This window comes from Bathycoccus prasinos (assembly GCF_002220235.1).
Source record: "Bathycoccus prasinos genomic : Chromosome_16".
Classification (NCBI taxonomy): domain Eukaryota; kingdom Viridiplantae; phylum Chlorophyta; class Mamiellophyceae; order Mamiellales; family Bathycoccaceae; genus Bathycoccus; species Bathycoccus prasinos.
Genome location: NC_023993.1, coordinates 281,913 through 308,143, shown reverse-complemented (window position 1 = coordinate 308,143; position 26,231 = coordinate 281,913). Strand labels below are relative to the sequence as shown.

The 26,231-nt window shown below is 49.4% G+C and overlaps 14 protein-coding genes across 14 annotated transcripts; 5 read left to right on the top strand and 9 right to left on the bottom strand.

The window, feature by feature from the left end:
• Positions 1–91: 91 nt before the first annotated feature.
• Bathy16g01580 (predicted protein) lies at positions 92–1,649 on the top strand (the record flags this gene model as incomplete). Its single annotated transcript, XM_007508517.1, has 2 exons — positions 92–146; positions 541–1,649. The coding sequence occupies 2 exons, from the start codon at positions 92–94 to the stop codon at positions 1,647–1,649; spliced, it is 1,164 nt and encodes a 387-aa protein (XP_007508579.1).
• A 381-nt stretch (positions 1,650–2,030) lies between these two features.
• Positions 2,031–3,029, top strand: Bathy16g01570 (predicted protein; the record flags this gene model as incomplete). The annotated part of the gene is made up of 1 exon (XM_007508457.1): positions 2,031–3,029. One exon carries the CDS (start codon positions 2,031–2,033, stop codon positions 3,027–3,029), a length of 999 nt encoding a protein of 332 aa, XP_007508519.1.
• Positions 3,030–3,111: 82 nt separating this feature from the next.
• On the bottom strand, positions 3,112–4,389 carry Bathy16g01560 (predicted protein; the record flags this gene model as incomplete). The annotated part of the gene is made up of 1 exon (XM_007508514.1): positions 3,112–4,389. One exon carries the CDS (start codon positions 4,387–4,389, stop codon positions 3,112–3,114), a length of 1,278 nt encoding a protein of 425 aa, XP_007508576.1.
• A 260-nt stretch (positions 4,390–4,649) lies between these two features.
• Positions 4,650–6,256, top strand: Bathy16g01550 (chitobiosyldiphosphodolichol beta-mannosyltransferase; the record flags this gene model as incomplete). Its single annotated transcript, XM_007508476.1, has 2 exons — positions 4,650–6,078; positions 6,135–6,256. The coding sequence occupies 2 exons, from the start codon at positions 4,650–4,652 to the stop codon at positions 6,254–6,256; spliced, it is 1,551 nt and encodes a 516-aa protein (XP_007508538.1).
• A 123-nt stretch (positions 6,257–6,379) lies between these two features.
• On the bottom strand, positions 6,380–10,738 carry Bathy16g01540 (unknown protein; the record flags this gene model as incomplete). Its single annotated transcript, XM_007508463.1, has 1 exon — positions 6,380–10,738. The coding sequence occupies one exon, from the start codon at positions 10,736–10,738 to the stop codon at positions 6,380–6,382; it is 4,359 nt and encodes a 1,452-aa protein (XP_007508525.1).
• Positions 10,739–10,793: 55 nt separating this feature from the next.
• Positions 10,794–11,039, bottom strand: Bathy16g01530 (conserved hypothetical protein; the record flags this gene model as incomplete). The annotated part of the gene is made up of 1 exon (XM_007508584.1): positions 10,794–11,039. One exon carries the CDS (start codon positions 11,037–11,039, stop codon positions 10,794–10,796), a length of 246 nt encoding a protein of 81 aa, XP_007508646.1.
• Positions 11,040–11,147: 108 nt separating this feature from the next.
• Bathy16g01520 (conserved hypothetical protein) lies at positions 11,148–12,074 on the top strand (the record flags this gene model as incomplete). Its single annotated transcript, XM_007508600.1, has 1 exon — positions 11,148–12,074. The coding sequence occupies one exon, from the start codon at positions 11,148–11,150 to the stop codon at positions 12,072–12,074; it is 927 nt and encodes a 308-aa protein (XP_007508662.1).
• A 57-nt stretch (positions 12,075–12,131) lies between these two features.
• Positions 12,132–14,942, bottom strand: Bathy16g01510 (TPR repeat protein; the record flags this gene model as incomplete). The annotated part of the gene is made up of 1 exon (XM_007508628.1): positions 12,132–14,942. One exon carries the CDS (start codon positions 14,940–14,942, stop codon positions 12,132–12,134), a length of 2,811 nt encoding a protein of 936 aa, XP_007508690.1.
• Positions 14,943–15,274: 332 nt separating this feature from the next.
• On the bottom strand, positions 15,275–16,570 carry Bathy16g01500 (predicted protein; the record flags this gene model as incomplete). The annotated part of the gene is made up of 1 exon (XM_007508478.1): positions 15,275–16,570. One exon carries the CDS (start codon positions 16,568–16,570, stop codon positions 15,275–15,277), a length of 1,296 nt encoding a protein of 431 aa, XP_007508540.1.
• Positions 16,571–16,756: 186 nt separating this feature from the next.
• Positions 16,757–19,738, bottom strand: Bathy16g01490 (RND family transporter: Niemann-Pick type C1 disease protein-like protein; the record flags this gene model as incomplete). Its single annotated transcript, XM_007508640.1, has 1 exon — positions 16,757–19,738. The coding sequence occupies one exon, from the start codon at positions 19,736–19,738 to the stop codon at positions 16,757–16,759; it is 2,982 nt and encodes a 993-aa protein (XP_007508702.1).
• Positions 19,739–20,027: 289 nt separating this feature from the next.
• Positions 20,028–21,632, bottom strand: Bathy16g01480 (predicted protein; the record flags this gene model as incomplete). Its single annotated transcript, XM_007508651.1, has 1 exon — positions 20,028–21,632. The coding sequence occupies one exon, from the start codon at positions 21,630–21,632 to the stop codon at positions 20,028–20,030; it is 1,605 nt and encodes a 534-aa protein (XP_007508713.1).
• A 161-nt stretch (positions 21,633–21,793) lies between these two features.
• Positions 21,794–22,708, top strand: Bathy16g01470 (predicted protein; the record flags this gene model as incomplete). Its single annotated transcript, XM_007508529.1, has 1 exon — positions 21,794–22,708. The coding sequence occupies one exon, from the start codon at positions 21,794–21,796 to the stop codon at positions 22,706–22,708; it is 915 nt and encodes a 304-aa protein (XP_007508591.1).
• A 162-nt stretch (positions 22,709–22,870) lies between these two features.
• On the bottom strand, positions 22,871–23,815 carry Bathy16g01460 (4-diphosphocytidyl-2-C-methyl-D-erythritol kinase; the record flags this gene model as incomplete). The annotated part of the gene is made up of 1 exon (XM_007508626.1): positions 22,871–23,815. The coding sequence occupies one exon, from the start codon at positions 23,813–23,815 to the stop codon at positions 22,871–22,873; it is 945 nt and encodes a 314-aa protein (XP_007508688.1).
• A 487-nt stretch (positions 23,816–24,302) lies between these two features.
• Positions 24,303–25,967, bottom strand: Bathy16g01450 (predicted protein; the record flags this gene model as incomplete). The annotated part of the gene is made up of 1 exon (XM_007508479.1): positions 24,303–25,967. The coding sequence occupies one exon, from the start codon at positions 25,965–25,967 to the stop codon at positions 24,303–24,305; it is 1,665 nt and encodes a 554-aa protein (XP_007508541.1).
• Positions 25,968–26,231: the final 264 nt, after the last annotated feature.

Sequence of the window (26,231 nt, the reverse complement as noted above, 5' to 3'; positions counted from 1 at the left end):
AATCTGACATCCGCGTATGTAATAGAGGACATTAGAGCACATGAAAGTTGTTAATTTTTATCTATTCGTCCACACAAAAAAAACGTAAAAAATGGCGACTTTAGCGGAGACTTTAGCGGACCCATCGAGACCGTCGTTTCTTTTCGGTACGTTTATTCTTCTTAGTAGTATTACTCTCTTTTGTATATCTCACGACAAAAAGATCGAGCAGATCTGCTCCTTTCTCTCGTTTAAACTCGCGCTCTTTTCTTTCTCTGCAATAAGTGATGATATTCGTAAACGTTCGATTGGAAATGATGGATTTCTCTCTGCGCTCGCTTTTGGATATGGTGATGATGATTAAAGAATTCATTCGCGCACTCCTCTCTCAGAAGGCAATAATTGCTTCAAAAGAAGACGAGAAAAAGAACAGAGAGGGCGTTCAGAGTCTCTCCCCTTGTTGCTCCCAAAAAGATCGATCCTCTTCTTCTCGTTTACGAATAATGTCTTTATCGCTTTTTTCTTGACTGATGATTGAATTTCTCACTCTCTCTCTAAAAGGCCTGACCCCGCCCTTAGAAGGCGCTTCGGACGAGGAAACGTTACAACACGCGGAAAAATTCATGAACAAATCTCGCTCACTCGCCGTGGACGGGTACATCGTGTACGACATTCAAGACGAGGAAGGTAGGACTGAAATGGCGAGACCGTTTCCGTTTCGAAAGCTTGGAGATCCGGCGGCGTTTGCCACCGTGTTGGAGCGAGTCTCCGGAGGGAGGGCCTCGGTGGTGTATAAGTGCGTGGCGGAGAGCGATAAGGCGTCGTTTAACGAGTGGTTGAGTCACGCGGTTGAGAAGTCCAAGAACATGTGTTTTAATTTTGTCGGTGGGGCGACGCACAGTAAAGAGTATAAAGGACCGACGATTCCAGACGCGGCGGATTTGTTGACGAAACAATTGAAAGGCCACTTTGGCGGCGTGACGATCGCGGAAAGGCACGAAAAGAAAGGAAATGAACACGAAACGTTGTTGAAGAAGCAAAGTTTAGGCGCGGAGTGGTTTATCACGCAAGCTATTTACGATCAACAGCCGACGATTAAGTTAATCAACGATTACGGCAAGTTGTGCAAAGAGCGAAACGTGAAACCGGTGAAGATCATTTTAACATTCGCGCCGTGCGGGAGAGAGAAAACGATGAACTTTATAAAATGGTTAGGTGTACGAGTCCCGGAATGGGTCGAGCAGAGAATATTTAGCGAAGACGCGACGCCGGCGAAAACGCCTCTGAACAAATCGCCGGTGGAAAGATCCGTTGACATTTTGTGCGACATGTGCGAAGATATTTTGGAGCAAACGAAAGACAGCGGAGTCCCGTTAGGCGTGTCCGTGGAATCGGTTTCCATCTTTAAAAACGAAGTCGAAGCCGCGCACGAGTTGTTCAGGCGATGTCAGCACATCGCGTTGGACTTTTTTAAGAGACCGTGGAGAGTGAACGTAGAGTTGATTGACGATAAGAATAGAAAGACGAATGACGCTAAGAAAAAGACGAATGTTGCGAAGACAACCGAAGGAGGAGTTTTAGGCGAAAATTCCACGCGCAACATCAACCCGTTGATCACAACTCTAGCCGCCGTCGTCGGCTTACTCGTCGGTCGTTTGGCAAAACCTTAATCAAACAGAGACTGAGATAAGAATGAACATCAACAACTACAATAACACGGCCGTCGTCATTACATTATAGCAGAAGAAGAAGAGGAAAAACAAGACGAGAACGAAACGACGGGTAACGCGTAATACGAATACTAATGACCAATCACATCACATCATTCAAATCGAACGACGACGTACTAAAAGCCATCATCAAACCACGCTTTTCTGCACAAACACAAACACTCCTCTCAATACTGCGCTCTGTTTCTGCTGATGTGAACAGAGAGAAAAATTCTACGTCCTGTATTTCAACGCTTTTTTTCCTCTCTGACTGCTTGATTTCGCCGTCACAAATCCATCGCGAGAGAGACTCTTAGTATTTAATAAACATAACACATAAGCATGCCGTCATTCTTCGGCTTGGAAATTCCTCCGAACAACAAACCGATCAAGTTCCGCCCGGACGTGGCCACGACCGTGGTCGTCTGCCAAGCCGCGTTAGGGCAACCAGTAGTATCATCTTTGTCTTCTCCCACACCATCGGCGGCGGCGTCCATTTTCGTCCAAACTTCATCCGTGACCGGTGACGATGAAAACGACGAGAAGAAGACTAAAAAGAAACTCCTGTGCATTGGAACCTTGCGCGATGTGTCGTGCGAACAGTTTTCCTTCGGGACTGGGCTGACGTTCGCCAGCGGGGAGACGGTAACCGTGACGCAAAACGGGAAAGGGAGAGCGGTGTATTTAAGCGGGAGGATCGAGGAGGACGACGAGTTCGACGACGACGAGGATGATTCTGATGACGACGATTTCAGCGACGACGAGGAAGACGACGACGAGTCGTCGGATGACGATGAACTCGATGAGTCAGACGACGATGATTTTGAGGAAGACGAGGATGAAAGCGAGAGCGATGGAGAGGATTTCATGAAGCGAGCGGCAAAGTTGGCGAAAGCGGCGGCGGAAGCGAGAGAAGAGGACGACGAAGACGATATGCCGGCGGTGAAGCTCGATCGAGCGAAGAAGAACAAGAACGAGAAAGAAGAGAGCGATGACGACGACGAGGACGAGTTCGCAGAGCTCGAGGATGGAGACGAGGATGATGGACCGAGTTCTTCGAGCGAAGAAGATGAGTCCGACGACGATGATGACGAGAGCGAAGAGGAAGAAGAAGAAAAATCGTCGTCTTCTTCGGACGATGAATCATCGGAAGATTCGGATTCGGAGCCTTCCTCTTCAGATGAAGGAGGGAAGAAGCGAAAGAGAGGTGGCGTAGACGAAAAAGCGGCGAAACATTTCGATAAGAAGAGTAGCGGTGGCAGAGGTGGCGGTAGAGGCGGAGGCAGAGGCAGAGGGGGCAGAGGCGGAGGCAGAGGCGGCGCCTTTAACAAACGCCGATGAATTAATTAAGTATTATTGCATAGAGAAAAGATTTATTATTGTTATTATTACCAATACATATGATTACTACATCAAACGGATTTTAAGTTGCTACGCCCATCTGCGCGATTTCGCCGCTCTCTCGCGCGCGCACGTTTTGAAACTCCCAGTTCTCCGGTAACGAATCCAAAATATCTCGAACACATTTCCCGAGCGCCTCGTACCCTCTCGGTTTGTCCGGATGCAAAGCGTCCCTCATCAAATCGTAATTTAACATCTTCGCATCGCTCTCTTCGTCGACAACCGTCAAAAACGCATCTGCGCACTCGCGATAATACACCATATCTCCTCCAACTTTCTCGTTTTCAACGCCTCTCTTCACGGCGTCGTTGACGAAATCAATCGCCTTGGTAAACACGTTCGGTAACGTAAACTGCCCTTTAAATGCTCTCGATTCTAAAGCGTCGGCGTCTGGTAAGCGTTGCGACGTCTCCATATCGTGAATGGACGCTTGCGGCGTGCCTGTCCACGCCCTCACATTTCTCAACCCTCTCGGTAAAATACCTAAAACTACGATTCTCGAGTTTGGAGACATCACTCGAATCTTTTCAATCACCGCTAAAATCCCCGCGACGGCGTTTGGAATCTCCTCGCGAATCGCGCGCACTTGCTCTTCGTTCAAGCACTCCTCGTCAGCTTTCTTCATCCTATTCGAATACTCCACTCCTAACCGGTACGCGCGTCCTAAATTATTCGTCCCAATCATCACCACGATGTCGTCCACGGTCGCTCTCGGAAACGCGCCGTGCGTCAACCGATACAGCGCGTGCGACGTCTCGTCCCCGCTAATCCCATTCACGAATACGTCGCGTTCATTCTCCACTCTCAGAGTTTTCATCAAAACTTCTCTGTTCACTCGTAACTTCCAATACTCCGTGATTGAATCTCCAAACAGCATCAGAGGAATTGATTTCGACCTCTTTTCAAAAATCGCCGATTTCGTCCTCGCGTCTGCACGTACATTCGATTCCGCTCGAAACCACATTTGCCCTCGGTCGGTGATTTTTATCGGTGGATCTTGTCGTCTGTTTTGTACCTCGGATTCTAAAATCGGATCGATCGGTGATTCGTATAACTCGCGAGCGGAGGAAGAGCAGAAATCGATCCAAGAGTTCATCTTCTTTTCCTCCTCCTCCGGATTAGACGATGCATCTTCTTTATCCAATACATCAAACGAAGCAGCAGCTTCATCATCATCTGCTGAACTCAACGCTCCTCTTCTTCCCGTCGTCGACGCCGCCGAAACTTCACCAAAAGCCCCGAGATTTTCGAATAGGACGACTGATGATGAGAGCAGAACGAAGATTTTCAGCGGCTTCATCACCCCTAATTTTGTTGTTTTTGTTCTCGTATTTTGGACTGAAAAATTTTTTGTACGGACAAAGCACCATTTTGTACGGACGTAAGTGTCTCTCACCTAAAAATTCTTTCGTCATTTACGAGTACTCTTTCGTTTTTTTCGAGACGGAGGAGTTTTGCCCCTGAAAAAATTCAAAAATCAGACACACACACAGACACACCTCTCACTTGCAACAACACACACAAAACACTTTATTACACGACATTTTGTAAATCATCATCATGGCGCTTTCCAATAATGCGAATAATACTATTGCTTCGAAAAGTAAGAAGACAAAAAAGAAAAAGAAACCAGATCCACCTTTGTTGATGAAGAAACGGGAGAAACCTCCGTCTCCGTCTTCTCTCAATATTGATGATACTACGAATAACGTGGTGCAAAAACGCGCGAAAGAAGAAAACAAAGATTTGGGAGGCGTTTTTTTAGGGGAAATGAATGAAGATGAGGCGAAGAAAGAAAGACAACACGCGGTCGTTCTCGTTTTGGGCGATTTCGGGCACTCGCCGAGGATGCAAAATCACGCGAGTTCCTTACTGAACAAAGGATACGAAGTCACCGCGATCGCGTACAAGAATGGATCGATGATGAAGGAAACGTTGAGAGAAAATGATGGATTTCGGTTCGTAGGTATCTCTCGATTAAACTTTTTACGAGTGAAGAAGACTAAGATGCCATTCGTGCCATCGATCGTATATTTCGCGCTGAGAGTCCTCTTGCAGTTTTTACAAGTGCTCTTGTGTTTGTTCTTTGAAACTGGGAAAGTGAAAGTGACAAATGTGCTGGTGCAAAATCCACCGTGTTTGCCGACGTTTCTCGCGTGCGCGGTGGCGAAACGGGTGATGGGAGGAAAGTTTACTATTGATTGGCACAATCTCGGGTACTCGATTTTCAGCATGCAAAGGAAACGAGGAGGGAAAGATGTGTTGGTGAGAGTTATGAAGGCGTACGAGAAGTACTCTTTGAGGTATTTCGATCATCATTTGACGGTGACGGAGAAGATGAAGGATTTTTTAATTCGCGAGTGGAGCGTGGACGCGAGACACATTTCCGTGGTGAAGGACGCGCCGGGGGAGCAATTTTTACGATTAAACACCAACGCCACGAGAGAAAAGAAAAAAGGATTCCGGAAAAAGACGAGCGATGTTGTGAATGTTGTCTCGAGCACCTCATGGACGCCGGACGAAGACTTTGACGTTTTGTTACACGCGGCGGTGTTGTACGACGAGAAGGCGAAAGAAGCGAGCGGAACGGCGACGAAGAAAAAGAAGAAGACGAAACAACGACTGCCGCATTTGAACATTTTGATCACAGGCAGAGGAGATTTGCGAGAATCGTTTGAGACGAGAGCGAAAGAGGCGAAATTGAAACACGTCAGTTTTTCGTACGCGTGGTTACCTATCCACGAGTACCCGGAACGCTTGTCCATGTCCGACGTAGGTTTGTGCTTGCACCAAAGCTCTTCGAAACTCGATTTGCCGATGAAAATCGTAGACATGTTTGGCGTGGGTATTCCAGTTTTAGCGAGAAGATACGAGTGTTTGCGGGACGAATTAGTTCAGGAAGGTGTGAATGGATTGACATTCGATACGAGCGAAGAGTTGTGCGACGCGTTGATATCTTTGTTGGAAGGTTGGGACGGGAACGAGAACGGTACGGAAGCGTTGAATCGACTGGAAGCCGGGGTGACCAGAGATCGGTTGGATGAGATATTCTCTTCTTCTTCTTCTTCTTCTTCTTCTTCTTCTACCACCGCGAAAGGGAGAAGAAAAGTACCCGCCACGCGTCCTCCTCCGCCTCTTACGAAGAAGAAGTATCAATTAGAAGATAGAGATGCGAAGAATAGCTCATTAGACGAAATCGAAGATGAAGGAATGGTGAACTTTTGGGAGGAGAATTGGACGAGTGCGAAGATTTTCTAATAGTTCGATGATAAAACTCTGTATTATTAAATCTATAATTCGCTGCCAGCGAGGAAACATCCGCTCGCTCGCACTAATCGTTCGCTAATTTTAATGTTGTTAATTTCTCGTTCTTGTTCGTCTAATTCTGTTTTGCTATTCGTTTGACTTACGCGAGTCGCGTGTTTCTTTGCCTCTTTGCGTTTCTCTTTTTCCTCGGACTGCGCGAGTTTTGCCGCCAACGCGAGTCTGGCAGAAGCAATAGTTTCTGCATTGCTCCTTGGATCAGATTCTGCCATTTTCGACAAATCGCGAAGCATCTTTTCGTCATCGAGGTTGAAAGACGATACTCGACCGCTCGCTCGAGGACGCAACTGAAGGCGATTCAAGCACGTCTGAAGGACATCTTGGTTTCGCGCGTCACCCGGGTTTAGAACCGTAGCAATGGCAGCCATGCGATTTGCGCGACGAAAAAGAACTTCTGATCTTGTTTTATCGCTTTCAATATCATCACTTTTTACGGGATACACGTATGCTGGAGAGTTGGCGATGCAAGACCACGCGACGCTTCGTGCGACGGAACTTTGTTCTCGGAAATCACCTTTACCTCCCGCGTTGTTAAGAAAAGGTGCTCTCGGTTCGGATACCACGTTCAAAGCGAGAAAAGTTTCGTCGTCATCATCTTCTTCTCGTGCTAACAGTAACTGCGCGAGATGCACTCTCGCGTGGACGTTAGAAGGGTCTTCGCGAATGGCGTTTTGCAAACGTCGCTTGAGCGACGCGTACGTCGCGCAAGCTCCATCATTGAGATCATTTTGCGCGGCACTCGTCATTGCTCGCCTCTTTTCCAGACGCTCTAAACCTTCCTTGCAGGCATCAGTTATTGCGTTTCGACACTCATCGCTCTCGCCGTAACCGAACGTGAAATCTAGAGTCGAAGTATCACCATTAAGAACACCGTCCAATGCGTTTTCAAACGCCTCTTTTGCCATATCAATCAATCCTCTTCGTTCGCACACCATCGCGAGCGACCAGTGTGCGACCGGATCGTTCGTTCGCGCTCTCGCCGCTCGAATTGCGGCTGCGATATTCTCGTATCTGTGTGTGTTGTGAATATCTTCCGAAAGGACGGCAACTGCCGCCGTCGCCGAAAACTTGGCGTCGGCGATGCGCGCGTGCTCTGCGTCTTCAAACGCACACTTTGTGGCGACATCGAACGCTTTCGCGGCTTTCTCGTAATAAACACTACTATTTCCTTCGTCTTCGCCAAAAACGCTTTTGCTCAAAATCTCTTCGCCAGTGTGAATCCACGCGACACCTTCGTGCGGATTCAGAGTGCGGGCTTTATCGAGACACGTCGCGGCGGCGCGTTCGAGTTCTTCGATGATATCTTCCGCACCACTACTTTTTTGTCGTCGAGCATCTGCGGCAGTTTTGTATAACTGCGCGAGAGATGCCCAGACAGTCGCTTTGTTCTGCGAGACGCCTAAAGATACCGCGCGGGACAAACACGTTTCGACGCGACCAAAATACGAAGCGTCGTCTTCTTCATCTTTCCCTCGAGGAATCTTAGCGAGTGCGCGCCAGGCGGCGGAGAAATCGGAGCCTTCCGCGCTCGCGTAATCGATGCACGCCGATTTTGCTTTCGAAGTAGCATCATCGTCACCTCGTGGTAAAGAAGAAGCGAACAACAACAACGCCCGAGCGAGATTTTCTCGCGTCGACGCAAGCTCCGGGAAAAGTTCCACACACTTTTTGAATTCACTCGCGGCTGAGTCGAAATTGTTCATCAATAAGTGCGCTTCGCCTAAAAGCGTTCGAACGACGCGTTCGACGACGGCATACTTCTTTGTATTTGATGATGTCGCTAAAACCGCTGCGTCATTGTTGATCGCGACGAGCGCTTTCTCGCCGTACGCGACACACTCTTTCGCACTTTGCTCACATCTTGCCGTCGCGCCGCGCATGGCTGATCCCGACGCGTCCAACACGAAACATCTCGCAAGTCCAATTAGGATTGGAACGAGAACACCTCCTTTATCGCTGCTACCCGTGGAAGAAGCGTTGAGGAAAATGTCGTGCGCGATTTTGTACGACAACTCCGCGCGCTCGAGATTTCCGAGCTGTAACGAAATGTTACCTGCAACTGTCGCGGCGTATAAAGCGTCTCTAAGACTCGCATCGGCAACCGGGTCTCGTTGCTTATACAACGTAACAGCTTTTTCCAACGCATCGACCGCCGCTGACTTTCTATCCAACTTTCGATAACAATCGCCCATATTCGTCCACATCGCGACACTCTCGCGTTTCGTGCGAATCAGAATTTTCAACGCCGAAAGCGCCACGTGTGGATCCCTATCGCTCGCAAGTCGTTCAGATGCCCATATACAGTTTGGATTCCACTTTATGGCGTTTTCACAAACTTCTCGACATCTTTCAGGAGAAGAGGAGTTCGTTTCAATTGGTCCTGAAATCTCGTCGCTCGGATCCAACGCTAAAGCTTTTTCGCGCAATTTCGAGGCGCGAGCGGTGTCGCCGGATGCATCCACACAGAGAGAGAGAGCGCTAAACGCGAGTGCACGGAATGGATTTGCACCGCTACTTGCTTTTGCCGCTTTAGCCGCTAAAGTAAAAATCGATCGATCGTCGCGCGAGCATAAAATGTCGAGTTGCTCCTCTGAGGTGGCCAAAGACGCTCTACGCGATGCCCAACGCGCGGTGACATCCGCGGGTAGCTCCGCTCCTTCGTGCGCATCTATCCATGAATAAACAATCTGTTCGCACGCATCGACGTTTCCGGATGCCCACGCAAACTCAAACGCACACCTTGGACTCCGAGGCGCTGCTTCGTACGCGCTTCGTAACCATTTCAGTTTTTGCGCCTTGGCATCCCGGGCAACGCTCGTAATGGCAATATAATACGCGCGAATGCGACAACCTCTCGCCGGCGATGCTTTAACGATCGCGTCGTAATCAAACGGTCGCCCAAGCTTGGCGTGTGATTCAGCGAGTAGTAATTGTGCTCTTTTTTGCGTTTTTGCTAATCCCAAAACCGAGCAAACCGCATCGCGTCCAGCAACGTCGAGCGCGCCTAAAGCGTCGCCGAGATACGCACGAGACTCTGCCAAGAGCATCGAAACCATGGCGAGTTGTAAAGTGGAATACGAAGTCGAAGATAGAACTTCATCGCTCTCGCCGTCCGCATCAATGGAGCGTTCCATAGCGTCAAACAATCTGTATACCTCTTTGTCCATCTTTGCATCCCTCGAGCCTAATTCAACTCTCGTCCCTTCATGGTGACACTCGAGATCGTTCCCAAGACACGAACGATGGAACGACCCTCGACTGTGATTTTGATTTGCAGTCCACGCCGTGAACAACACCCAAAGCGGATTTTCGACGTCTGCGTCTTTTACGTATTCTTTTATCGCGGTTTCGAGGGGAGATTCTTCTGATGACGAATCATCGTTCCAACCTTCCTCTTCGTCGCCAAGGTATTCCCCCGTAAAAGCGACGACGTCTAAAGCGAGCGCCAAAACGTTTGTTTCATCGACGACCACACTCTCAGAACTTTTGCTGCTCATGAAATCATGCAACATCGCGTCTGCGAATTTCAACGCATCCTTCTTACCATTTTCTTCAACATTTTTGGCGCCACAGTCCAATCGAGCGCGCGCGAGCTTTATGGCAAACTTTTCGATATCTTTCACATCGTCGCTGCTCGTTTCTACTTTGTCGTCTCCTTTCTTCGGCTTTGCTTTCGTACGAAAGTACCCGTCCAAAAACGGAATCGTCTCTATCGCCAGACTCGCAAAACACTCGATCGACGCCTCCTTAGCAATCCGAATCTCGTCTTTTCTCGAGACGATCATTTTAGATTTCGCATCGGCGACGGCTTTGCTCGCGCTCAACTTCGCTTTTCCTTCCGTAAACAGCACCGCGCATTTCGCCGCTTTAATGCTACACGCAGCTGCCGCGCCGCCTACCGAAGAAGCGTCGTTCTCTTTCAACATCAAATCATCTAAATCTCGATACGCCTTGGCCGCTTCCAAATACAAATGTTCCCCGCACCTCGCGTACCCGTCGCCCAACTTTCCCAAGTACTGCTTTTGCTTCTCCACGTCCTCTGTTTCGGACGCTTTTTGGAGTAAAAACGTAACCGACGGAATGACCTCTTCCTCAACGAATTTCACGTCGTCGTCGTCGCCATCAAATCCAACCTCCACGATCCCTTTGTGCGCTTGCTCTCTCTCCGAGTCGATTCGAGCAGCCTTGACGTAACACTCTCGACTCTTCGCGTGTTGTTTGAGTTCGAAGTAACTCTTCCCGGCGTACACGTGAACCTCGTATGTATCGTCTTTCTCGTCGTCTTCGTACAGTTGGACCGCCCTCGCAAAGTCCTTCGCTTTCATCGCCAGCGCAATCTCTTTCATCAGGTGATGCTGTTTCGTCATCACGCGCACAACACTACGCGTAAAAAAACGTCCTCCACGCCATGATCAGGCACCCGATCGACACGTACGGCGATAACCGCTCTCCCACTCTCGCTGCTTTCCAGAACACAGATTTCACCAACCCGCCTCCTTTTCCTTTGTTCTCGCCGGTGGTCTCTCGTTCGAGTAAATACGGCGCTTTGAGTTTCACGTACGTGCACGCGCAGATGAAGAATAAGAGGGTGGTGATGAACGAGTTCAAGTCGAAGAGTGCGGACATGTTTTTGTCGTTCTTCTTATTCTTTTAAAGTATGGTGTGTTAGTACACGCGCAGAGATTTGTTCTTTCGTTGTGGGGAAAAGTGTTCGTCACAAAAGAGAGACGAACGATGCGCGCGAGCACATCACCAAAACGCATCTCTATCGTCGTCGCGACCCCCAGAACAACTCAAACTTTAAAAAGGAAAACGCGGCGTTTTTTTCTCCTCTCGTCGTCGTCTTCGAGTTTGGAAGAGAAGCGCGAGGACGAGAACAAGAACGCGTTCAAAACCTGTTGGTCCAACCACCCGCAGACGGAAGACGGGGAAAACATCATCGTCAAAGAGGTCGTCAAAAACAAACTCTACGTGTGCGAACGACAATTTTTATGGAACACCATCGACGTCGGCGGACGAATGGCAGTGGTGAAACTGCAAAACGGCGAGTTGTGGGTGCACTCGCCGATCGATTTAGACGAGGAGACGAAGAAGGAGATCGAGAAGCTCGGAGAGGTGAAACATATCGTCTCTCCGAATTACGAGCACCTGAAATACGCGAAAATGTGGAAACGAGCGTATCCGAACGCAACGCTGTGGGGATGTCCCGGGTTGAAAGAAAAGAAACGAGGAGAGATTCCGTACGATAAGGATCTGGGAGATGTAAAAGAAGAGTGGAAGGACGAATGGTTGAACGAGTTTGAGATGGTGCATTGGGATTGCGAGAGTCTCTTCTCGAAGCCGTTTTTCAACGAGGTGTCGTTTGCGCACAAAGAAAGTAAATGTTTGATGGTGACGGATGTGTATTGGAATTATCCGGACGGCGAAGGAATGGATGAAAAGTTGTACACGTTCAAAGAGAAAGGGTGGAAGTTTCTCATGGATGTTATTTATTTGCCCATTTACAAGAACGTGTTGTGTTTCGGAGAGGAGAAAAAGAAGAAGTTGAGAGCGCGAGTCGAGGACGTGGAGCGGCTCGATTTCGATACCATCGTACCGTGTCACGGGACGATTGTGAAGGATGGAGATGTCAAAAATACGCTAAGGAAACACTTGTTGTAATGATGTATAGTATTGTACAGTATTCATGTATGTAAGATATATGCACCACTTCTAAAACTAGTCGCGGTGATGGTGATGTCTCGCCGCTAAAATCGATCGCACGCCTAAAGTAATCACCAAGAAAATACCTAACGCGATGACCAACATCACGTCCGAGTTCTTCTTTCCCCACTCGATTACTTTATTCGTTTCTTTGACGATGTGCTCGGTTGCACTACCACTCGCAGCAGAGGACGGAGGGGGATTCGTTTTCTCAGTCGATATGACAATCTTCGCCGGTTTCGGTTCGTCCTCGCCGACGCTCATAATATTGGAGTTGAAAATTCCAGGTCTGAGCAACAAGAGTTCGCGAAAGATATCAGAAACTATCGTTCTGTAGTCTTTATTCTTCCAATTTTTCTCGTCCACCCACTCTCGAAATCGTAACCCCCAAAGCGCGAATTTGACTATAAACTTAGCATCTGGCTCCGCCGATAAAGTGGAATCGTAAAAGCGTTTGGCCAAGTGGTAATCTTTCGCGACGCCTCGTCCAACTTCGTGCATTCTCCCGAGATTGAACATAGCAGCTGCGCTTCGTAAACCAGCGGCTCGTCGGTAGACTTGCGCGGCTTTTTCGTAGTTGGAATCTGAGTTCGCATTGGAAGGAACGAGCACGTTTCCGTCTTCGTCGGTTACCATCAACGTCTCCTCGGAATCGTCGTCTTTTTCTGATGAAATGGAAGAAGAAATCCACCCGGCGTAATGCGCGTCGCCAATCGTGAGTAACGATAAGACGTTCCCTTGATCCGCGGCGAGTTCGTGAAAATACAGCGAAAACCGTTTCCTTTCTTCTTTCGATAAGTGGTTTTGCACGCCGCCAAAGTTCCTCTCTAAAATATACGCCGCGTTCGCTTGCGCTAACTCGACGCCCATTTCCGACGCTTTCGCGTACGCGTACAAGGATTCTTTATAGTTTCTTCTCACGAAATGTTCTCTCGCGTTCTCCATCACGTTTATAACCGTCGAGGAGCGTTCCGCTAACAGTTTCAACTTATCCAACGCCGGCGCGCACGCAATCGGGGCGCCTAAACCTCCCAATTGCATCATCGCCAAGTTATAAGAAGCTAACGAGTGCCCTTGCGCCGCGGCTAAACCGAAATACGTGTTCGCTTTCGTGTAATCTCTCGCTAACGGCGCTACTCCTCTCACGTGCAAAGCGCCTAAATGAAACTGTGCCTCCATGCTCCCTCTCTCCGCCGCTTTCAAAAGCTCCTTCACCGCCTCTTGCGCGTTTTTTTCCACTCCGAAACCGCTCAAGTACATGTACGCTAATCCGTAACTCGCGTGCGGAGAACCCAACTTTTTCGCCTCTTTGAACCATTTCAAAGCGGTTTCGTTATTTTGCGTCACGCCTAACCCGTTCGCGTACGCGTGACCTAACGAACTCATCGCCTCTGCGTTGCCTTGCGCGGCGGCTAAATCTAAATATTTCACCGCGACGTCGTAGTTCACGTCCAAACCTTTCGTGCCTACCATATACGCGTGTCCCACCGCGTTCTGCGCTTCCGAGTTCCCCAAATCCGCGGCGTACTGGTAATACGTCACCACGTCTTTCTGCCTTTTCAGTTTCTTTGGCGACTTCATGTCTCGACTCAACCGAAAATTATCGAATCCTTTCTGCCCGTTCTCGCCCATCACCGGCGCAATCACCGGTTCTACCGTCTTCAAACTCGCCGGATGGTAATACAAAACGCTCGCTTGACACGATTTTGGTGCGAACCTTCCCTTCGCGTGTCGATGCCCTAAAGCTAAATGCGATCGCACGTCACCGCCTCTCGCCGCGAAATAATGGTGCGTCATCGCCAACCGCTCGTCCTTCTCCACAACGCCGCCTAATCCGGTGCTGTACAAAAACGCCAACTCAAAGTGCGCCTCCGCGTCGCCTAAATCCGCCGCGCGCTGTAAAAAATATACCGCTTTCTTTTCCGCGTCGATTCGTTTCCATTCGTTCCCATTCATCGTCATCATCACGTTCTCGCCGTTCTTCTTCTTTTTCTTCTTCTTCTCTTTCATCTTCTTCTCTTTCTCCTCGTCTTTTTCTTCTTCACCATCATCGCTCCTCCTTTCCGACAAAGCTCTCGTCAACGCCGCGTCCGCCGAACCTCTCCCTAACTGCATCGCCAAACCCAACTCTCTCCACGCCTCTTTCCTCTTTGGATTTTCTTTCACCATATCAATCAACGCGTCGATCGCATCTCTCTTCGTCTTCACCATCGTCTTCCCCTCGCCGCCGCCGCTGCCGCCGCTCGTCTTCGTCGCGCCGCCGCTCCCGCCCCGCGCGGCGGCATCCGAGAAGAAAGAATCCTCCCTCTCTAAAATCTCCCTACAGTTGTCCACGCGTCGCAAAGCATCTTCTTCCTCTTCGTTTTCTTCGCCTTCGCCTTCTCCTCTTATGTTGTTGTTGTTGTTGTTGTCGTTCTTCTTCTTGTTCTTCTTGTTTGCACTGTTTTTGCTCATTTTCCCCAGAGTCTCTAAAAGCGCCGACGATCGGACTTTATTCCGGGTGATGTGCGCCGGTAACGCGCGGAAGAGTTCCGCGGATATAAAGTTTGGCGTCTGTTGTGTCTTTTCCGTCGTCTCTTTCGAGAGATCCGATGATTCTCCGTCTGTGGTGTCCTCGTTCGAATTAGGTAAAAACGGCCACTCCGGTTCCAAAATGTCTTCCTCTCCTCCTTCGTTTGCCGCTTCAACGCACGAAAAAACGCGCGTCTCGTCATCAAAGAACAACAGCGCAGCAATAAAGAGCACGAAAAGGAAAAGGAAAAGGAAAAGGAGAAGAGAGCTTCGAGGTCTTCTCCTCTTCGTTCGCATCAAAGGTGTTGTCGTCATCAGATCTTTTTTTTAATTGTCTGATTTTTTGTGAAGGAAAAAATTGAGACCAAAATCGATTGACATTTACACAGATGAAAAGATGAATAAAAATTGAACGGTAATATAAGGACGCGCAAACAAGTCTTTTTGGAACGGGTATTTGGGCGGGCGCTTTTCCTTTTGTCAATTTGTGCGTGTTCTCCGATGATGAATTGGCGGCATCGCATGAGCGGCTCTACTAAAATAATGTTAAAAGGCTCTATTTCTACTCGCGTAAAGTTCTATTCTCTCTAGTATTTTTTCTATTATCATCTGGGTTGTCGTTGTCGTTGTTGTTGTTATTATTAGTATCATTGAGCAGCACGAATTAGTATCTCTTCCCATTGGTGGTCGTCGAGTTCACACCCGACCGCGGCGCACATTTTTGAGGCGGCTTCGCATCCGAGTCGCGCGGCTTTGAGTAGGATGTCGTTTTTTTCTTCTTTATTTCTTTTCGTGATTTTCGTTTTCGTTTTCGTCGTCGTGGAGAGTAAGTAGGAGAATAAGAAGCCGGCGGTGAAGGTGTCGCCGGCGCCAGTGGTATCGACGACGGTTTTCAGGGCAGGCGCCGGGACGTGGTGCACTTCTTTTTCTTCTTCTTCTTTTTCTTCGTCGTCGTCGGCGGAGTAGCAGCGACAGCCTCGCTTGCCTTGCGTGACGACACACGTGCCGTTTATTTTCTTCGCGATGGTTCTGGCAACCATAGCTTCGATTTCTTCTCCTTCGTTGTTGTTCTCGTCGTTTTTTCTCGTCGTTTGCTGCTGCTCCTCCAGGAACAACTCTGGAATGATCTCGACCAACGCTTTTGCCTCGTCCTCGTTACAAAAAAGCACGTCCACGACGCCTGGATTTCGTTCCAACAGAGTCAACAAAGTTTCTCGACTATTCCGAACCACCTCAAACGAGGCTAAATCGATCGATACCAACACCTTCGTCCCGTCTGTTTCGTACAAATTTTTCGCTTTGGTAATCAAACTCGTCAAGAACTTTGGATCGTACAGCGCGTATCCTTCGCAGTGCAACAGTCTCGTCGTCGCGCTCGCGCTCTTTTCCTCTTCCTCTTTTCTCCTCTTAAAAACCTCCAAAACCTTGTCCACGTCCGGTTTACACTTACTCGCGCCTAAATACGTCCGCATCGTCCGTTGGCCGTTCGTTTTGTTCACAAAACTTAAACACTTTGCGGAACTTTCGGAAGCGCTCGAAAGCACTCGAACAGTGGCATTTTTCTCCGCTCTGACTCTGTTCTTTTCCAAGTCTTTCAGATACGCGTTCCCTTCCTTATCATCCGCGATTGTCCCGGCAAAGAACACTTTAAGATCAACCTTTTGGTCTTTATTATACTGTGTCGTTAAATTCCCGATGCCTCTGGCCACGTTCGCCGCGCTTCCGCCAAACTTTGTCTCTTTTACATCGGACGTTTCCTTTGTCATCATCGCTTCGAAATCTTCCCTCGAATCGACGACTTCGCACCCGCCTAAGTTCGACAGAGAGGACGAGAGATGATCGGTATCGTCCATCATGACGATGAAATCAGTCACCGCGTCGCCGAGACAACAACACACGATTTCATTTTTCTTAGTCGTTTTCGCGGTCGTCGTCTCCCCCATGATGTTCTTTTTGTTTTGTGGCAAAACGTGAGAAAAATTTCCAAAGGACAGACACTTGAAGTGGTGAATATATGAACGGGAGCGGATGGTGACCGGTATGTAGTAGTATGTACAAAAGAATAAATAAGTTCTCCCTCTCTCTATGAATTCCTCCCTCTCTCTCTTTCTCACGCGCACACACGCAAACTAATAGTCGTCTTCCAAGTCGTCGTACGGGTTCGGATTGCACAAAGACAAACAGACCGGCAACAAGATTAACCCGTGCGCCAAACCTAATGAAATGCACAAGAACAGTTGCTTGAAGAAAGTCGTGAAGACGTACGAGTCCGAAGAACCCAAGACTAACACGGCAACCATGGTACTCATGGCGCCGTGGAAGACGGCGACGCCCATGTCTCGTAATGTCAATCTCATGCGGTCGTTTGGAAGGCCGTGCTTTTCCAAAAAGTTTCGGCCGATGTGGGCGCTGTAATCGACGGCTAAACCGAGCGCGATGACGAGCATGATGACGGTGACGGAATCGATGTTTAATCCCCACGCTTGCATGTATCCGAGGATATTGATGACGATTAAGAGGAGGTTGATGAAGACGCAAGACACCGTGAGCGGGTCGACGATGAGCAACGCGATGACGATGAAACAGACGAGTAAGGTTAAAGAGACATTTCGGATGGCTTCTTTGTCGATGGATTTGTATTGTTCCACGTTCAAGAAGTCTTCGTTGTACGCAAAAATATAACCTTTTTCGTTGCCGGGAATGGAGTCGATGGAGGAGCGGATAGAGTCCATGGCCTTGATGGTCGCCGCGGTGTCTTGGCCTTCGACTTGCGTGGCGCGCACGCGCGTGGCGATAATCGTCGGAGGATTGGTGGTGGTGTCAAATTTTACGTCGGATCCGTATGCGTACCCACCTGGACTGGATGGAGTCGTGATAAACTTGTACAGTTTGTCGTTGAACGTGTTTGCAGGAGCGTCGATTGCGCAGTGTGTCGCTTTCCAACCCTCGGTCATTGGTTGGACACTCGTCCCATTGCACATCGTGAGGTACGTATCAAACGCATCCATCCAAGGCTCGACGGATTCATCTTGGACGTACGGGTTCGCTTTGAACGCCGCTGCCGCTTGCTTCAACACGGAAGTAGTGTCATAGTCGGTGGCGTAATCAAACTCAGTCATCGTGTATAGCTCGATACCTTGCCCTCGAGAAAATTCGTCGTCAAAGGTGGATACCCAATCTTTCAGGTAGCCGGGAGGCAAGAAATCCATCACGTCAGCTTCGACCTTGATTTTAGAGACGCCGAGAATACCACCAGCGGCGATGCCGGCAAATACGACGAGCACGGCTGCTTTGACGCTTTTCTTCGCGAGAAAGTCTGCGAGGGCGCCCATGACTCTTTTCGTCATGCGTTCTGGCCCAACTTGTTCCTGTTGCACGCCGTTGACGACGACGACGACCGGTGCCCCCGCCGCTGGCTTGCAGCACGGAACGCAGCACGTCGCGCCTTCGTCGCAGGTTGGGCAGCAAAAGCAGTCCCCTTTCTTTAGCATTCGGCGGCGTTCGTCGATGGCTAAGAACGCTGCGAAAAACGTCAACTGGTACAAATAATCGAAGAAAATACCAAGCGCCGCGTAGAAACAAAAGTTTCTCAACGCCGGCAAACTCGTCGTCGAGCCGATTAAGAAGGCGAATATATCCGTGAACGAGGTAACGGTAATACTCATGCCCGCCGTTGACATGGCATTTCCTAATCTTTCCGCGATGGATAAGTATGGGTTCGTGTTATCGTACGCGTTGACCAAAACGAACATATCGTCCACCCCTATGCCCAATAACAGAAACGGCAACACGTTCATCAACGGCGAATAGAAGAGCCCAAAGTAAGAACACAAACCGTAACTGGAAGCGATGGCCAATCCGATGGATACGACCCCCATTCCAGAAACGAATACTCGAGAACCGACGCACCCTTCCCCACCTTTACTCAACATGAGCGTTGCGTAGCCTAAAATCAAAATGAACGCGATTTGCAATTTCGTGATGTCGCCGGTAATCGCGGCCCCAAACTCATCCCCGAATGAACGTGTGACCGCGTATTCTACAGATACCGTCGAGGCGTAATTTACCTCCACATCGCGAATAATCTCCAATACTTTTTCCTCGAACGCGTCGCCTCTCTTGTCCTCTTTTTCGCCATCTTTGACGACATCGAAATTCTTCATGAGAAACTGCAACGTCAACGAAGTGGCGGTGTAATGCCCTTCGCTCGTCAAAGTTGGATGACCGCTCGTTTGGTTCAAGTAAATGACCGGGCCAACAGCAACGCACACGTTCCCAGGGGTGTGGTGTTTCTTCCCGTTACCGGTGGGGCAATTCTCTTCGTCCCCAAGAACATCCGAGATCAACTTCGCGTTGATTTTCTCTTGCGTGTTCCAGTTGTCCTTGTTGTTATCAAACACCCCCAAAACAGAACTCATGGCGCAACTCTTCGAGTACCGATAACACTGCCACTCCTCCTTATCGGTCTTTGAATACTTCATTCCAGCCGCATCCTCGGTGTCATCGTTTTCATCCACGATCCAATAATCCCCTCCCCACGTGATGTTCTTCCCGTCGTACTCCACGAACGCCTCCTCTTCAATCTTCGATCGAAACGCGTGCAACGCGTCTAAAGTCTCCGGCGTAAACGCGTTCGTCCCAGTTTTCGGTTTCAGAACCACGCTTCCAAACCGCGCGTCGCCTCCGTAGTTATCGTCCACAAAAATCCGATCGTCTTGCGCTCGCGTATCTCCGGGGACCCACAACTTTTCCGACCTGCTTTCGTTGGTCAGTTTGTGCACGCCGCTCGCGCAAATCAACGCCAAAAAGACGCTCAAACCAATCACTCGGAACGGATAGGAACCGATTCGAAACCCAAACGCGCGGAACTTTTTGGAGAGGAACCTGTTCGAACCGTTCGCGATTTTGCTGAAACACGATCGTTCCTCGTTCGATAAAACGTTTATTGTTCTTTCTCCTCGTTCTTCTTTGATCCCGGTTTCGACCGCGGAAAGTGAAGAGACTTGGACGCTTTTGGAACTATTCCCCGAGCGAACGGAATAGTTCGTTTCGGAGATCGAATCGTTTGTCGTCGCCACGGACATGGGCGTTTGCGAACGCGGTGGATTCATTATTATTATTCTTCTTACGAACGCTTACGTGAAGACGACTCGATGATGATGTTCGCGATGATGATGATACCGATGCGCTCGCGAAGAAAAAGTGTTGGTGTTCTGCGCGTTACAATGGATAAAGAAAAGTGACGTAACGACAACCACAAATTCACTCGAAAAAGGTCGGACAAAAATGTTGCCATTTTTAAGAACGCGCAGATGTATACGTAAACGCGCGGCATAGTGTTCATTCACTCCTTTTTCGGACGCTCCTACTACTACTACTATTACTACTACTACACCATTACTATCTGATGTTATTGTCGTTATTGAAGTACGCTCTCAGCGCGCGCTCTCGCTCTTCCTTCGTTTTCGTCTCGACGCATAAAGCCATGTTGTGTCTTCCGCCGCAGCTGAGCTTGACGCATATCCACTTTCGTTCGTTTGGTAAGGGCGGGAATTTTACCTCACCCGGGATGCCGGAGTGTGGACCGTTGACGACGCGGCCGAGACGGCCTAAGGAGTTGCGGCCCCAGGAGAGGAGTTGGCCTTGAGAGGTTAACGCGATGGTGTGCGAACCGCCGAGAGAGGCGTCGACGATTTTGTATCTTTGATGACGTTTGCTTTCGTCGTCGTCGTCGTCGTCCGCGTCGGTGGGTGATGGAAACTTCACCTCGGTTGGCGTGATTTTATCCGCGCAGTCGTCGTCGCCCATACCGAGTCGCGCGTACTCTCCTCTTCCCCACGTGAGTAATTGCCCCCCGGCGGTTATACACGCCGAGTGCCACCCGCCGGCTCTTATTTTCACCACTCCTTTTCTGTTCAAAGTTTCGATCGCTCTCGGCGTTGCCTCGTTCCCGGTTTTCTGGTGCCCCAACTGTCCATATTCCCCGTGTCCCCACGAATACACCGTCCCGTCTTTCGCTAAAGCTAACACGTGGAAACTCCCCGCCGCGATTTCACAACAGTCTCGTAAGTTTTCTACTTTCTTTGGATGGTACGTGTTTGGACCGACGCCACCGACGGGACATCCCCACGAGTAGACATCGCCATCGACGGTCACCGCAAACGAGGACATTCCGCCGCACGCCACTCGTTTCGCTTTAATCAACGTCTTCGGGCTCTTCCAATCCAAAGGAATCGTAATCGGCGTCGAAATAGACGTGTTCGCGAAACCTCTGTCGTCAATCACCACGCCTCTTTTCCTCTCCTCGTCCCTCGCAATGGCGGCGGTTGTGGTATCTCTCGTCGTCGTCGTCGCGGCAATTGTTTCCACCTCAAACTTCTCCTCTATCTTTTTCTTCTCCGTGGCGCACTGTCCGTACTCGTTTCCGCCCCACGCGTGTACTCTCCCAAACTGGTCGATGGCCAAAGCGTGCCATCCGCCGAGCGCGACGCGCACAATTTCCGACGCCACGAACTCGTCTTTAATGTGCAACTGTTCCAACTCTTCCGTCGTATCGTGCGCGAAATACGTCGCTTTCGTCGGTGTTTTCACGAACTCTTTGTTATTCTTCTTGACATCTGACTTCTCCTCGTTTACGTCGTTCGCTCTCTCGCCCCCTAGGCCTAAAGTGTCGTGGCTGTTCCACCCCCAACTGTAAAGCTCTTTGCTTTTCGTCAACACGCACGAATTCCTCGACCCGGCGATTAACCGTTCGATCTCCTCAAAATCTTCTTCACCTTTTTCTTCCTCCTCCTCGTCGTCCTTCTCGCGATCGCTCGCGTCAGAGTGCAAAGGCGAAGTTTGGCAACTTTGACTGAACGGGAACACGAGCTCCGTCGGTTGATGGATGCAAAAATCCAGCGCTCGTTTCGCCTGTTTCACGCCGAGCTGGTAGTCCTCGCCGCATCCCCAGACGAATACTTTTTTTAACGTTTTCGTCGTCCCTGACGATGAAACTGTCATCATTACGTATGCGTTCGTTTTTTCGTTCGATCGTTCGTTCGAGAATAAGCGCGTTCTCCGCTACGGGCGTCAAAGAGAGCAAATTCTGACGTCTTTTTCTCCACAAAACACGCTCCTAAACAAGCGCAACAGCAAAGCCAGATATATCACGAAACAACGACATAATGTTGTCGTTAGTATCGTTCACGTCGTCTTTTCACGTCGCCGGTACGTTCGGTTCTTCTGCGACAACAACGAATACGAAAACGGTGAGAAGAAGATGTGTTTTACATCATCACCATCAGCAGCGGGGAAGTGCTTTAACGACGACGGATGATGATGATGTCAGTGATGATTACGAAAGCAGCGGCAAGAAGAAGAACAAAAGTGGTTTAAACACGCGTCGAGAGATGATGTTGACACTCGGTGTGTCGTCGTTCGTCCTTACCGGAGGATTAGGAGGAAAAGATGAGAATAAAGCGCAAGCGTTCACCAGACCTCCACCTGGGTTCGACTTGTTCATCGATACCATCGACGGGTACGAGTTTTTACGACCTTCGTCCTGGGTGGAAGTGAAAGGATCCGGGAACGACATTTTTTACCGCAACCCGAGGAACGTGGAGGAGAACTGCTTCGTGGCGATTTCATCGCCGTCGTCGAACGTGTACGCATCAGTCAGAGACGTCGGGACGCCGGAGGAAACCGCGGAGAAGATATTGAAGCAGACGCTGATCGAGTTGACGAGCACGCGGTTGGGCATCATTCGGGAGAGCGAAGTGGTCAGCGCGAAGGAGGATTTAGATAAAGACGGGACGGCTTTTTACGACATCACGCTGAGGATTAAATCATACGCGGCGAAGAATCAGTACGGGTTGACGCCGGAAGATAGGCCGCAAACGTTAGAGTGGGATCGGACGTTTTATTCCCGGTTAGGGACGGAGAACGGAAGGCTGTACGAGTTGAGGATGCAATCGCCTTCGGCGGAGTTTGAGGAGAGTAAGGAGCAATATTTAGCGGGGATGGGGAAGAGTTTTCGGCCGTTTGAGGTGGATACGCCGCCGCCGAGCGTAGGGAAACAGCTCGGGTTGAACTTTATATAAAAGAAAAAAAAGCGCGCTTTTATTTTAGTACGCACGCAATGCGATTGTGTTCTTAATAATAATAATACTGTAATAGATTTTCGATATTAAATATAATAATACAACTACGGTAGTAGTAAGGCCTTAGCAGCAGTCTTCTTTCTAACACGATCCCGGCGGGTTTTATACGTTACTCGGCACGAACCACTCTCCTTTCTTTCTAGAAATCAATCTCGCTTTCGATTTGAACAAATCGTCATCCTCCATCGCGAATTTTGGCACCGTATCTGTTCCCAACAAAACAATCGTCGATCCGCTTCCGGACATGAACACGACTGCCCCGTCCTCTTTCGTCGCGTCGATTAATTTATCCTTCAACTCGCCCAACTCGGGCAACTTGGAAAACGCCGGCCTTTCTAAATCGTTGATCGCGTTTTCGTACGTGCACCCGTCCGCGTTTAGAGATTTCAGCAAATCCAGCGGCTCCGCTTTCGATCTCTTGTCTAAATCCAACGCCTTGAAAATCGTCGGCGTGCTCAACCCAATCGACGGTTTCACCAAACACATCTTCGTCGTCAACGGAAGCGGTGGTTCCACGTCTTCCACAATCTCTCCTCTCCCGGTGCAATACGCCGCCCCGGTGCTAAAAAATACCGAAATATCGCTCCCGATATCCCCGGACCATTCCAGCAACTCTTCCTCGGTCGCGACGTCCCCGCACAGCTTGTTCGCGGCATACAACGCCGTCGCTGCGTTCCCAGATCCCCCTCCTAACCCTGCCCCGGACGGTACCGTCTTCTTCAACTCCACCCAAAAGTACTGCTTTATTCCAGTTTTCGCTCGAAACAAGTTCAAAGCTTTAATCACTAAGTTCGACTCGTCCAACGGAATCGACGCGTCTTCGCACACCAGAGTATCTTTCGTCTCCGAGGAGCTCTTCGCGAAGGACATCTCGTCGCCTAAATCGATGACGTGGAATAACGAGGCTAAATCGTGGTACCCGTCTTCCCTTCTCCGGACGATTCGGAGGAATAAGTTGATTTTGGACGGCGAGAAGAGGTCGATTTGTGCGAAACCGTCCGGGTTTTGTTGCATTGTTGATGACGAGGACGACGACAAAGAAGCCATCGTCGTCATCTTTCCGCGAAATCCTCGTCCGATGCTTCCCCGGTTTTCTCCACCACGTCTCCCCATCCGATGTTGATGTTGTCGATGACGATGACAATGGGAAGATGAGAAAAGGACTGATGAAAAGGCTGCATTTTTACCGCCGCCTCCCCGACGCGCTCCCGCGCCTACTGCGCCGCCTCTTCTCGAAGAAGACGCGGAAGAAGACAAAGACCTCTTCACCGCAGGAGTCGCACCAGGAGTAGCTGCGCGAGCGCGCGTCGCAAATGCCAGAGAACTTCTTGAGCTCATGTTTGATGATTGTGTTGATATCTCTGATTGATTTTTTTTTATCCACAAAAAACACAAGTCGAGTAAAAAAAAGAATTTTGAAGATTTTGAGGAAGAAAATTTTTTCTCTTTTTTGTCTGCTCTTTTATTTTTTTAGTACACAAATGATGATGATTAAGACTGCGCGTATATAAAAAAATCGATGATGATGAAAAAGTTAAATAGGTTTCTCCAAGGAACCAATCTCTTCGCTCAATCGAGAGACTTCCATCAAGGTGAACGCGTCTTTGCCAAAGTTTTCTTCCGGAGAGGTGACTAAGGAGTATTCGATGGCGGATTGGAATTCAGTCGGGGAACACTCGAACGGGCCGTCCAAGTGCGCCGGGACGACGTGCGTGAACGCCCACGAGTTGTCCTCGCAGACTTTTTTGGTCCACTCGCGGACTTCCTTTTTGCGTCTCGGGAAGGCGAGCAAAGCTAGGACGGGAGGGACGAACCCGTGTTTGCGTTTGGTGAGGTTTTCGAACGCCGGTTTCCAGCTCGCGTCCCAAGTAAACGCGTCTAATAAATCATCCGCGGCGTTCGGTAAGGAAATTTTCACGTCCACCGAGTCCGGGTTGAACAACAAACCGAACAAAACGGTTTTGCCCCACCCCTCGGATCGAGTTTCCGAAGTCATCGGTTTCGATTCGCCTTGTTTATCCATCGCGCGCACGTACAGTGGTTCCGGGTCAATCGTCGCCACCGGGACGGGTTTATTGGAAACTTTTTCGAGGACGTCGGTTAACACCAACGATTTCGTTTCTTTTACGTAAAACGCGGTATCCACGAACCACGGGTCTTTAAAGTTTCGCAACGACGAGCCGCCGACTTTCAAGGTTTCGTGTTCGATTTCGTCTTTCCAAGGGACGAAATCGTTCGTCTCTTCGCTTCGTTCTTTTGAGCTCAAGGGTAAATATTTCGGTTTGTTCGGAAAGATGGGAACGAAATCTGCCAGCTTCACGTTCACCGGAAACGTCCAATCGTCTTTCGGCAACCACACGTCCGCGTCCGGGAAGTACTGCGCGAACGGTCCGCTATAAATCTTATGTTCAATAGCTACGCTTCCTACGACGATGTGTTTCACCTTGCCGTGTTTCTCTTCCAACTTTTTCACGGCGTCGATGACTTCCATCGTCGGCGCGACCGGGTTGTGCACCCACAACCCGCCGTTTTTCAGTTTCACCACCGTCATTCTCACGTTCACGTACACGTCCAACAACCCTTGCAACTGATCAAAAGTCCACACTTTCTCCGCGAGGACGTTTTCTTTCAGAACCGTTCGATTCCCTTCCGCGTCGATAATCACTCTTTCTTCGTTAAACGTCGGGTTGGTTATGAACGTCGTTTTCGTCTTGTACGGCGCTAACGGTAACGCCCACCAGTACGTGTAATACGCGGATTCTCGCGACGCGAGTTTCGCCCAGTATTGATCTTGCAGTTCTCTCGCCGTCATATTCACAGCCGCCGCGCCTTCCTCGCCCGAGGCGAACGCGAAGAACTTCGTGGTACTGTTATCATTCTCCATCATCATCATCATCATCCAGGAGAATAACGACGTCGTCGTCAAAGCGTCTCTTCTGCTCAACATTTTTCTCTTCCTTTCTGTCGTCGTCGTCGTGCCTCCTTCGTCGTTTTCCTTTGCCTCCTCTTCCTGACGACGACTCCCCGAGGAAACCGCCAAAGCCTTTTGTGTCGTCGAAACTGTCCTCGAAACGACCAAAAAACCTTTTTTGTTTCGTCGATGTTGCTGTTCTCGTTTTCGTCGCGGTAGTGGTGCTTCTTTTTTCTTCGCGAACATCGGCGACGCGGATGATGATTTCGCATCGCACGACGACGACATCGACGACGAGACAAAGGAAAGTTTGCGACGATGATGAAATCTCGCAGACAAAGTCGTCGTTTTAAGCGTCATCATCTGTCGTTTTACTTCTCCCCCGCAAAAAAAAAACAACGAGACTTCTCTCCTTCTCTTCCTCTCTCTCTTTTATATGACGCTCTCGAGCGAAAGAAGGAGCGCAAAAACTTTACGCGCGTTGTTTTGCGTTAAAAAATGCAGATAAAATGCGTCACTTTTTTCCCTTCACGCGAGAGACGATGATTGCGT